The following is a 12,380-nucleotide window of genomic DNA, read 5'->3' as shown; positions in this document are numbered from 1 at the left end:
AACAAAATGCTGTCAATCAATGAGGGGAGAGATCATATAAAATACAACATATTGGCTTGTGAGTTTTAGGGTAAACATTTTTACTTCTGAATTATTTTAGTGAATATCTTCATATTTATTTTTCTCCTAACTTTTTCAAACTGAACCACTACTTCTACATTTAGTTAACAAATTGTTCTAAAAGGTACCCCCCAAATCATCTATGTTTGAGTTCAGATGCCTCAAATTTAGTAACTATAGAATTAGTCTACTTTATTTCTCTTTAACTTAAAATTCATCACAAATTTTTTTTGAACAATAAAAGAGAAGAGCAGGAACCATAGAGAAAAAGATGATAAACTCTTGACTGATTTATGATGTATTTATGTGCAATAATTTCCCCTCACTGGGAACAGTGGCTCAAAAATCAGAATTTTTTTCCAAACACATTTTCTCTCAAATTGTGAAGAGTCATAATCCCTTCAGAACACTCAAGCCAGCAGTTTCTACAAGATATCAGGAGCTCTGTGATATAAAATAAGCTTCACTCATGTCACAAACTGCATGATCTCATCCTTTTTAACGGTTGTGTAATATTCTACCACACACACACACACACACACACACACACACACACACACACACATCTTCTTCATCCATTCATCTGTCAGTGGACACTGAGGTTGCTTCCTTATCTTGGCTATTGCAAATAATGCAGCTATAAACATAAGAGCGCATATATCTTTTCAAATAAGTGTTTTCGCTTTCTTTGGGTACATACCCAGTAGTGGAATTACTGAATCATACGGTAATTCTATTTTCATTTAAGGAATCTCCATACTGTTTTGCACTATGTCTGACCCCTGAAACTAATGTAACATTGTGTCAACTATCCTCAAATAAAAAAAATTAATAAAATAAGCCTCACTCTTAAATTAGTCCTGAGTTTAGTGCCTGCAGATTCTCATAGAACAGCTCTCAGAAAAGAGTCCTAACAAAATGAACCCCCTGAAATCTCTAAAATCGGGGGAGGCAGAAGCTACACATTTGTTCTCGATAAGAAAACAAGTTTAACAACATGTTTCATCTCAAAAACATGCTGATCACTGGAGTTACATTAGATTTCCACTGTTGATTTATGGTGAAAACACATAATTCGGAACCACTCTAGTCTGGACGGTGTGAGGAATAACTTTATACCGCCCATGGATACAGTAGGAATATACTACAAGCATAATAAAGATTTTGTGAAACATGCTTAATCTGCTTAAGAAAATAAATTTTGAAGACTTTTTAACCATATGGAAATTGTTCAAGCTAATTACAGGTAAATCTTCTGTTAAATATAGCAGGACCCCCTAAAATTCGCTTAAATGTTAGAATCCAAGTTTGGACTTAATTAGATTATATTTACTTTTAAATCTATACACTGGCCCCATTGGTAGGTTTTAAAAAAATACTAGCAGATATCAAGTCATAGATATTATTATTATTTAAAGATTTTATTTATTTATTTACTTGACAGAGAGAGAGACAGCAAGAGAGGTAACACAAGCAGGGGGAATGGGAGAGGGAGAAGCAGGCTTCCCGCCGAGCAGGGAGCCAGATGCAGGGCTCCATCCCAGGACCCCGGGATGGCGACCTGAGCTGAAAACCAAGAGTCAGATGCTCAACCAACTGAGCCACCCAGGCCCCCTTGGGGTAAGTTTTTAAACTTTAGACATTATGTATAAGATGATGTGTTTCTTTAGAGATAAGAAATCATGTGCTTAATTATACTGTTCTCTGTGAATAAGGATAGGAGAAAGATCTAGTCACATTTCTCATAAACGTGGTTTTCACAGTCATGTTACTTGTAAAATCTTCACCAGTTTAATTAAGGTTTTGTAAATCTCAAATTCCAGGAGAAACCCAATAATACCGTTACTATAGTATCAGGTTGCTAAGCAACCAGTCTTTTTTCCCTTTTTTTTTTTTTTTCCAAAACAGGAAATCACTTTCAAGGGTGTTAAAAAAGATCTTTAGATAGGGCAAGACATGACATTGCATTTCCAGAGTCACTGTGGCTCAGTGGTTGTCTCAAGCAGTGCTATTTTTGCCACGGTGCTGGGAAAGCATCCTCAAGCCTGATTTTGCACATTTCCGTGGCCAGATTTCCCTCCACCATCTGATGCTTGCCTGTGTCAGGCACCGTCCTGGACTAATTTCACTGGATCCTCACTGGTGTTCTGGGAGGAGGAGAACACTGTCCTTCCTGCACTAGGAGACAGGGAACTGAGACCCTGACATGTGGAACCACCATTCTGAGGGCACTCAGAGTCCAGCTGGTGGTCTGGCTACAGTTTGGTTCTCTTGTCTATATGCCTCCCTGGTGGACACACCAAATCCTTGAAGCTTCCTAGGTTAAAGTGAGGTCTGCTTCCCAACCACTCAGGTATGCATTTACACACAGGTTCCTGGGCCTGGCCCCAGACCTACCACATCGTGATTCTAGAGCAGCTGGGCCCAGAATCTGGATTTTAAACAGCTCCCCCCCACCCCCACCCCCGATAATTCTTCACTGCACACTGAAGTCTAAGGTACACCACCTGAAACTGCCTCCCATCTGTCCCTGGTCGCCTGGCTTGCATCTTCCACCTCCTGGCTGAACTAGAGAATCGAATCACAGACTGGAGGATTCAGGACACTTAGAGTCATTCACCAACAGGGGAAAGGAGGAAGGGAGCTTGCCAGAAGCCTCCCCGAGTACAGCCAGGATTTGGACTCAAACCTGGCCTTTGATCTCTTTTCCCTACATCACTGCCACTCCCAGGGCATGCACAGGGGGCAAAAGGAATGAAATACTAGCAGTGTAATTTCTGGGTGTAAGGAGAAGAGTCTGGCGAGTAAGGACTGGAGGGAGGGGAGCCTTGGCAGAACACTGCACTTAACCTCAGGTGGACCCTGGTGGGGAGCGCCCTCCCCACCCTCCAGTTGGGTGACCCTATGACTACCCTATCACAAGGACTGCCAGGAAAACCCACATTAGTGGGTGCTGGGAAGTCCTACCTCTCCAGGAACCTGGGGGCCCCAGCCGTCTCTGAAGCTGGTCAGATCGGATGGTCCCCCACCCCGTCTGTCCACCCCTCCCTCTCTGGCTTGTCAGCAGAGCACAGGGGAAATGCTCCAGGAGGGCAACCAGAAAGCCTCCACAACAGACATGGCTCTGCAGACTGCCCCACGGAAGAAATTACGAGAGGCTAAGCCTAGCCATGTCTACGCCATGGCTAAAACATTAGTCCATGAACTACAAAAGATAGGTTTTTTTGGGGTTTTGGGTTTTGGGTGGTTTTTTTTGCTTTTTGCTTTGGGGCCTGACAAGCATCCTTTGCCCCTCTGTCTAGTAACAGAAGCCTCTTTCCTGTGGTTTGCATGGAACTAACTCCATGCCCTCCCCCACCCAATCTCAAGACGCAGACCTGACCAATGTCCTCCATCCTCCTGATGGCAGCAACTGATTCACGGATGGCCATGTGACCCAAACTCCCTGAATGACTGTCATCCCTAGAATTGTGCTGTGGGCGCTAGGGGGGGCACCATCTTGATGGGCACTGCGTACAACTGGAGGTGTTGGTGACCATCTTTCCCACCATGAAGGGAAAGCCTGCCCCAAAATGGAGCCAACAGAGATGAAGACAGAGCCAATGAGAGACACAGAGAGACTGAGCCTGAGAGCATCCTTCAAATGCCCAAAGACCCGAAGCCAGTATGTCTCCCCTCCCTTTTTAAAATCAGCTTGAGTTAGGTTTCTGTCACTTGCAACCCAGAGTCCTGGCTCTCTTCACTTTATGCATCTTAAAAACACCATAGGGATTTAATGTATAATTTGTAATGAAATAATTTATAGACTTTAATAAGAAAATCCATGCCTGAAATAATCAACAAGTCAAAAGCTAAACTGTCAGTCTGTTTCTGTTTAACAACTTTAAGTAACAAGAGATGACTTTGACTAGTGCTTTGTTCAAGATCTTAAAATAATCACAAGTTCAAGTAGTTATATTAAGTGTACATACCTTTAGGGAGTCCCGTATCTTGAATGGGGTATTTGTCTGACTGTGGAAACCAACAAAAGAAGAGAGTTATTTTTAAACCCCATAGCTCAGTTATAAGAGCAAAGTGAAAAGAAAGCTTTGTTTGGGGAAAGTCATAATTTTAGTTTAAAACCTTGCAAGTTTCTAGCCTTGGATTTATCAACAGGCCTGACCCATTGCTTGTTTTTATCCTTGGCCTATAAAAATGAAATCAAGGTTGACAAGAAGTTAATGTTGGAACATGAGACAGAATAAGCCTTCTAAACTTCCTCAGCTCTGACCGCTAAACCACACTTCCTCTCTTTTCTGAAGTGCTATCCCCCACACTCCCCCCCCCCATTTCCTGTAGTTTAAAACTGAGGAGCATTTGTTTTTGTGAATTATGGGGATAGATCCATTTCTTGTCCCCATTTCTGTGGCATTCCTTTGGGTCAACAAGCCTGTGGACCAGGGAGTACTCACTCTTGTAGAGCTCTGTTCTGGGTTGACTAGGACAGGATTCAAAAGCCAACCAGCCTACCGACTGCACAAAGATCTACAAAGATCTACTCATCGTGTATAATTATACACAGCTCCTCAGTGCACTGGATGGTGGCAGTACCATGGGAGGGAATTCAAAATAGCAAAGGCTCTTGCAATCACGTATTTCTTTCTTGGTACCTCCATGCAGGTATTCTGGAAACTTTGACTTCCGATTAAACTTTGACTTCCATGAGAGGAGTGGGAATGTGCCCAGTCTCCCTATCCTGTCCCCTAACCCCTGCTCAGCTCCCACTCCCCATCTGGGCCTTTGGGTCCACGCCCTCCAGCCTTAAAAAAAAGGCTGCACCTTCCAAATTGCCTGTCGGTCTCGTGTATGTCTTCCTCTGACAGAGGAGAAAAAGAAACAAATGTGGAACCAAGGATTTTGCTTTAAAACCCCTTCCTTGCAGTTTCTTTGGAGCTGAACAGTGAAGTTTCCAAACCTCTAGAAGCCTCGAACTCCTCTTCCACAGAAGAACACAATCAATCAGTCATCAATCATGGAGAACTTAAGTCAAATTCTCCCTGAGACTAAATTCTTCTAGATAGTCTGTTCCCCAGAGCACGGAAAACACACCTGTACTATAACACTTCTCAGGCTGTTTTTAAAGTACGGACTTGCCTATTTCCTCAGATAAACTCCGAGTTTTTCAAAAAAAAGGAACTATGATCTTTGCAAACCCACACTTTGACTCAGTGCTAAATAAGCATCTACCAGAAGTCTACGTGAAGGGCCCGACAGGCTGGAGCAAATGCAGGTTTCCTGGAAGGACTGACATTTGAGCTAGGCGTGGAGAATGCCCATGATGAACTCGGGTGACCAAGAGGAAGAGCACGGTGGACACAGAGGAGCAAGTCCAGGTGGTGTGAAGGGTGACAGGTGTAGAAGCCGAGATGCACGCTAGAGAGGGGCAGGGATGGATAGGAAATGAGGGAGCCAGTTTACATGGAAGATTCTGGAAGTGAGGTGAAAAGATTTAGGTGGGTGCCATTTCAGGTTCTTGGAAGCTTGGACCATCAAACTTTGCTTTGTGCCCAGCATTGAATATGGGAAGACATTCAATACAGTCTTGCAGGAACTCACACAAGCAAATAATTCTGGCACGGTGTGATAAAGAGTAGGGGTTGGGTTGTGGAGAAAGGAGACCCCAAGGCCTCAGGGTGAGGCAAAGAAAGCGTCACAGGGGAGGAAGCACAGGAGTTCCTTAGGTGAGGAAGCTGGGAGATTTTCCTCACTGGACAGAACAGTGTTAGCATCCCTGGAAGGTGAGAAGGCGTGGGATGTTTCAGGAGCAGCAAACAGCTACACTCAACTGGCTCATCAGGAGGGATGCTGAGATCAGGTCATGGATGACCTCATCTGCCACGTTGAGGCGTATAGGCTTCATCCCAGGAGCACCTGCAATGTCATGGGCTGACATGCGTCCTCCCAAAAAGATCTGTTGAAGTCCTAACCCCTGGTCCCTCCAAATGTAACCTCATTTGGAAATAGGGTCACTACAGACTTAGCGAGAGGACTAGTGAAGATGAGATCATACTGGAGTAGACTGGAGCCTCGAGTCAATAGGACTGTTCTCCTTACAAGAGAAGAGACGCAGAGATGCAGACTCATGGGGAGAATCCGGCCACTTGCCAAGGCAGCGAGGGCACTGGAGGGATGCAGCTGAAAGCTGAGAACCACCAGGGGTTGTCGACCACCACACAGACCAGCAGGGATGAGAAAGGATTCTTCCCCACTGGTTTCGGAGGGAGGAGAAGGGCCCTGGCCTTCCCAACCTGCAGATGGGGGGGGGGGCACTTAGGTCACCCGCTGTGTGGTCCTCTGTTGTGGCAGCCCCAGCAAACTGACCCAGGGAAAGTTTGGGGAAATCACTGTGCCCTGGCACGGAGAAGTGAGCTGGGGGGGGGGGGGGGGGGGGGGCGTGACCCTAGGCGAGGGGGAAGGAGAACCTGATGTTGGCAAGAGAGTGGGAGTCTGAGAGCAGCGCAGGTTGGGCTCTGGGGAAGGGGACCGGAAGGACAAACGGAGTGCACCTTCTAGCGCCGAAGGTTCTCATTCGGGACTACAGCACGGGGAATGGTGAGCGATAGCCACAGGGCCGGCCCACACTCTGTCTTTCTGGAATGTAGGGACAGGGGATGTTTCCATACTGATTTCCACCGTGCGTCCAGCTTTGTCCCCCATGCTGTCCCTTAGCAAAATGTGCAGTGGGGACTCGAGACATAAGGACAAACACCTCAGGTCTTCAAGATCCTGAGGTGCCTCGTGAATCACCAAAGACTTCAGGATATTTCATCGAATTATATTGTCTAATGATATTGTTGTGTGTATGTCATTCTAACTAAATTAGTTAATCAGAATTTTTCATGGACTGGGCGGTTCCTCTCCTCCAAACACTTTTTTTTTTTTTTAAAGGAATGTGTCACACCCTATATGCATAATAACACATGTGATGTTGCCAGATGCATGGATCTGGTCATAAGCAAGAGGCGGTTCCATATCGGCGAGCAGGGCTCCCATCTGGGTGATTTTATACAAATCCGTTAACACTCATCACTTCATCTGTAGAATGGGGTGGCTGTCCTACCATCTCAGTGATTACTTGGAGGATGAAGACGATGTATGTGAAATCCTTGGTAAACCTTCAGCAGCAGACACAACACAGACTGGTTCTGGGAGGGCAGGGCAGGGACCTGAAGCCAGCTGCTGGGTCTGCATCCCACCTGGGCTGCTTCCAAGGTGGGCCACTTACCCCAACCCCTGTGTCTCAGCTGTTCATCTGTGAAATGGGCAGAGCTTACCTTATAGGGTTGTTGCACATGTGAACCAAACAGTGTGTGCCCAGCTAGCCAATGGGCAGCCCCCAGTTAACTGTACGGTAGTCCTGTTTTTTCCTTCATCTCACATTAAATATTTTGCATTTTGAAGAAGAGGAAGTTAAAAGGAGCCAGGTAAGTATTTAAAACAGACAAGTATACAAAGGCCTGATATAATCTAAGAAGATCACAAGAACAGAATCTAATACCATTTTTAGCCCTGAGAAACCCAAAGTTTATTACATCACAGAGAACACTGTGATAAAGACATTTATCTTGGGAAAACCTTACTTCCAGGTTTCTGATCTTCGTGTAAATACTGAGCAATAAAAACGTAACAAAGGGAAAAAAGGATTAACAAGAGTTGTCACCATTGATGTAAAGATTGTAACCTACCATGTTAAAGGATAAAGTGCTAGGGTCCGTGTCTTCCACCGGCTCCTTTGCCATATGATCTGTAAAAAAAAAAAAAAACCAAAAACCAAAAAAAAAAAAAAACAAATGGAGAGTATTTTCTTTAAGAGCACAGATGTGTCCTTTGAGAATTATCTTCATATCCATGCAAGCTACCCTAGTCAGGCTTGAGAAAATCGTACTTTCAACCATTACTAGAAACGAAATAGGAAGGAATGGGGTCAGACGGCACTAAGAAAGAGATTAAGACAAACTTTATTTTAAAAAAACACCATACTTTGAACTCGGAGTTATATATAACCATGGATTATGCAAACATGGTACCCATGACTCTTTGGTATAATTTGATTATAACTTTGAGCAGGGATGACATGATCCTGATTTCTCCTTCTCTCCATGTTTCCCACTCTTCTGTAATGCTTTTTTAAATTATTTAAAAATATTAAGCTTCTGGCTGTGGTTTAGGTAATTTAATAAAGTCAGCAACCTCCCGGGATCATTATCTAACAAAAAGTGATTTTGACTTCCCAAGATTTTGCTTCTTATTTACCACTTGTTGCATTTAAGAAATTGAATGAGGTTTTTTTTTGAGTTTTGCCTTTCCATCCTTCTCGTTCTGGTTCCTGGCTGGGGAGAGGGTGGTAGACGCCACCTCAAGTTCCTTCCTCCTACCCCTCCTATCACAGCCTTGTCTCAACAATTCCATTTTCACTACAGTGGAGCTGGATGATAATACTTTAAAACATGCCCCCCATCAGGGGTGCGGTATGTATATTAGCAGGTACCAACGATGGAATTTCAGGTCCATGGGCTGTGCGGGACCTGGGGAGCTGGGGTGTGTGTGTGGGGGGGGAAGTGGTTTCTAAACGACCCTCAACAGGGTCTGTGCAGATACCGCCCACTGTATCTATGACAAGTTAGTTTTGTTTCCTACAGAAAAATTAGCATGAGAGGAAGGAAATGGAGGACATGGCTGGGAAAGGCAGAATTACACCAAAAGGGGCAGTGAGGATGCCGACAGCGCAGTTAAAAGGAGGGCAGACTGGGCTTGGATGCGGAAGACCTTGGCTCTCCCAGCCATGCCGCCGCTGAGCAGCAGTCTGGCCTTGAACAAGTCCAGGGGTGTGACTTTGGACGAGCCTCGCAGTGTGACCTTGGATGACCTCAGCGCTTGCTGCCTCAGGTTCCTTCCCCTGTAACCTGCAGTCGGGGGGCCCAGGAGATGGATGTTCTGGTCAGGCCGGGGGTGGGCACCCCGTCCACTCCCCTCAGACCCTGACACCGCTCTGAGCATGTCTCCAGAGGCTGTGAGGCGAACAGGAAGGGCCAGGCCAATGACAGCACCTGTCTGGAGGCCCAAAGTCTCTTGCTTTGGTCTGAAATCCCTGAGAATAGATGGAACTTACGATAGGAAGGGCACAACGAATTTAGGTTTCTGAGGCATGGCCGCAAGGCGAAAGGGCAGTCGGGAAAGGCAACGGGCTCGGAACCAGCCGTGGAGGCACTTTCAGGGCTTTTGATCACGTTCTCTGGAGCCTCTGATGTGGATCAGACCGTGGAGAAAGTCCTTCCAGGCGCGATATTGCCAAGTTCGCTCACAGACCCAGGCCCCCGTGGCGCCCGATGTGCCCTGCCCTGACCCTGTGCCTTCTTCTGCCCGGAAAGTCCTTGTGGTTCGCACTCAACTGCCCTTGTTTGCAAGGCCCGGATGGCTGTGTACGGAAGAGATTATTTGGAGGAGGGCTGACCCTGGTTATCTGACACTGGCCTGGAGGTAGGAAGTTGTCCTAAAGCATTTCTGAGAGCTCTTGGAGCTGCACGGTTACAATATTTTTAAGTCTGAAATCAAATCGTTTATTTGGAAGCATTAAAAGGTTTATTTTTACAGGCCCCAGGGAACAACAGGGGGTCCCCCAGGCAAGGCTCTGATATCAGTTGAGATTTGAGGCACAGGAGGGGCCAAAACAGAAAGGGGGACCATGGGAGCTCAGGCCAGGGCGGCTCTCGGCTGTCGCTCTGCTGTCCCGGGCAGTCCCCTCCTCCCAAAGCCACCTCGCCTCTCCTGGATCGGTGACTCTAAGCAAGGCACAGACCTCCCCAAATTAGCTGGCAATTGACCAAAAAGGATCTCACTGGTGGCAGCGAGGATGATGTTTAATTTATACGAACATCTTCTGGAGAGTTCTCAAAAGGCATGAGGCCCGGGGTGAACTCACGCAGCATGGCCCTTGGAGAGGGCACCTGGCCTTGCTCTTGGAGACCGAAGGTGAGAGCCAGCGAGGTAGGCAGGCTGCACGATCACTTGTTTCTCTGTCCCTAATCTGTAATATTCATGGGTGAACAGAGAGCCTCCACATGTCCTTCCGGCTCTGAAGGTCCGTGAGTGGAGAGAAGCAGTGCCCCCGGGGGCAAAAGAGCATCTTCGGGCTAACGTCACTAGGACATAGGAAGCCGGTCCACAGCACCTTCATCTGAAATTCCACTAGAGCTCCCACTTACCTAGTGCCCAGCCTGTGCCTGTTTTCCACTACTTTCAGAGGTTCTAGAAGTTCATGCACTGACCACCATTGAAAGTGGGGGAAATCTCTCTGTCCAGATTTTCCCTTGTCACAAAGATGTCAGTTATAGGAGATTAGGGCCCACTCTCATGACCTCATTGTAACTTGACTGCATCTGTACAGACTCTAATAAGGTCTTCCAAATAAGGTCCCATTCTGAGGTACCGGAGTTAGGACGGCAACAAGGTTTCTGGGCGGAAATGCAGTGCATAACAGCCCACTCTCTGGCCCCCCAAATTCATGTCCTTCCCATGTGCAAAATACCTTCACCCAACGTCCCCCAAAGCACTAGTCTTTCCAGCATTGACTCGAAGTCCAAAAATCTCAGCAGGCCTCATCCACTCGAAGACCCAAATCTCACCCATAGAATCAGAACCGCCGACTACATCCCACAGCTTCTTCAGAAGCAACAATCTCACATTTTGCAACACAGCCCCCCATGAGCTGCCCAACAGCTGCGCTGTTCCGTCCTGACATCTCCCTTCATTAGTCCCGGCAGCCGAGCGCCAACAGTTCTGAGAGACAGTTTCTCCGAGGAAGTTCAAAGGCGGCCTCTGAGGATGTTCTTTGGAAGCCAACGAAGAGGGGAGCACGTCAGAGCTTCCTGCCCTTCCCGGGGCACCCAGAGCCAAGAGAGTGAGGCCTTGGGTGCTTTCTAGTGACGAATTCAAGGCAATTCTTCAAACTTGGGATTTCAGAGTCAACTTATTTTTCATTCGTGATTATTATTTTGTGTGTGTGTGCGATAGCTTTTCTTTTGACCTACGGCTGTTTTCATTCCTGGTTCTGAAGAAGCCCCAGAGTCCTAACCCTATTCAGGACTCCGAAAGCTCTTAGAGCCGCAATGCTGGGTGGTGGTGTGGATGCAGGATTCAATCTCTCCTCTTCCCTGATTCTGCAGCAGCCCCGCTCTGTCATCCTCAGACCTCAGAGCAGGGGCTGAACAAGTGGAGGAAGGACCAGGGGCTCAGGAAGGTGCCCACTTAAGAGTGACTGGAGGGTGGCCAGGCATTCAGTCAGGCTCATGCCTACAGAGGGGACAGAGCTGAAGAGGGGCCAGGGAAGGGGAGGAGGAGGGAAGAGAGGGGACAAAGGGACCAAAGAGGAGATTCAGACGAGGGGAAGTAATTGGGAGAGAGAGAAGAAAATCTAGAAGACAGGCATGTAAGAAAGGAAAAGAGATGAAGTGGGCATTGGGAAAGCACACCAGCAGGGAAGGAGAGAGGGAAGGGGAGAGGGAGAAGGGAGAGGGGAAAGGGAGAACTACAGCATGCCATGGCTCCCAGTGCCTCTGAAGAAGAGCTGGCTGGTCCGGCTTGTCAAACACTGCACTCACTCTCCGTCCTGGTTTCTGCTCCCAGTGCTACTGGGATTTGCCAGGAGGGCAGGCCGCCACCTGGGACCCACCTGAGCCCACAGGAAGGCTGGGAGAGGTAAGATGCCACCCGGCACCGTCCTGAGCTGCTCCCAGCCACCAGCCATGCCACGCGGTGCAAAAGGGACCCCAGAACAAAGGAAGGACACATGCCCGCATGCCGGTGGCCCTGGGCACTCAGCTCATTGCAGCGAATCACACCTCCTCCTCAACCCAGGCTTTCAAAGCCTCTTTCTTCGTTCCTGGCTTTCACGTCTGTATGAACGTGAGCCAGATTTTATTCACCTCCGACAGACGATTCTGACTCATCCGTGTTAGATTTTTATTAGTGGCAGAGATAGAGTAAGATAGCAATGCTGCAACCAGCATGACTACTTTCCTTCTATGTGACCTCAACAGTCTTCTACATTTTCTTAGTGTAAAAAGTTGTCTCTTTCCATGAAGCTCATAACGTGGTCTAATAGTATCTACAAGCCTTCATTAGATGCATGTGGAGATACAAACGTCCTCTTTTTTTAACCTTACAAGGTAAAGTCAGGGAACACATCTAAATGGATGAATACGTTTCTAAAATGTCAATCCAAGAAAAGCTTTTTCTGCCCCCAGTTTGAAGCGTATGTGGTGAAATTTGTAAATTCTTTCACT

At 46.9% G+C, this 12,380-nt stretch overlaps 1 protein-coding gene across 3 annotated transcripts in view; it reads right to left on the bottom strand.

Annotated features, from left to right (window-relative positions):
- EDARADD (EDAR associated death domain) overlaps positions 1-12,380 on the bottom strand; it is an 81,608-nt gene that overhangs the window by 43,990 nt on the left and 25,238 nt on the right. The window contains exons 2-3 of one of the 3 annotated variants that reach the window (XM_032430330.1): positions 7,785-7,843; positions 4,032-4,071 (exon numbers count right to left, since the gene is read on the bottom strand). In XM_032430330.1, the coding sequence (XP_032286221.1) occupies positions 4,032-4,071; positions 7,785-7,843 (99 nt within the window). Of the gene's footprint in view, positions 1-4,031; positions 4,072-7,784; positions 11,382-12,380 lie in introns of those variants that run through there. The other 2 variants (XM_032430328.1, XM_032430329.1) reach the window with 2 other exon arrangements.

Source organism: Phoca vitulina, unplaced genomic scaffold (genome assembly GCF_004348235.1).
Source record: "Phoca vitulina isolate PV1807 unplaced genomic scaffold, GSC_HSeal_1.0 scaffold43, whole genome shotgun sequence".
In the NCBI taxonomy this organism is placed as follows: Eukaryota; Metazoa; Chordata; class Mammalia; order Carnivora; family Phocidae; genus Phoca; species Phoca vitulina.
The sequence above is the reverse complement of the archived record's forward strand: the minus strand, read 5'-3'. Positions and strand labels throughout refer to the sequence as shown.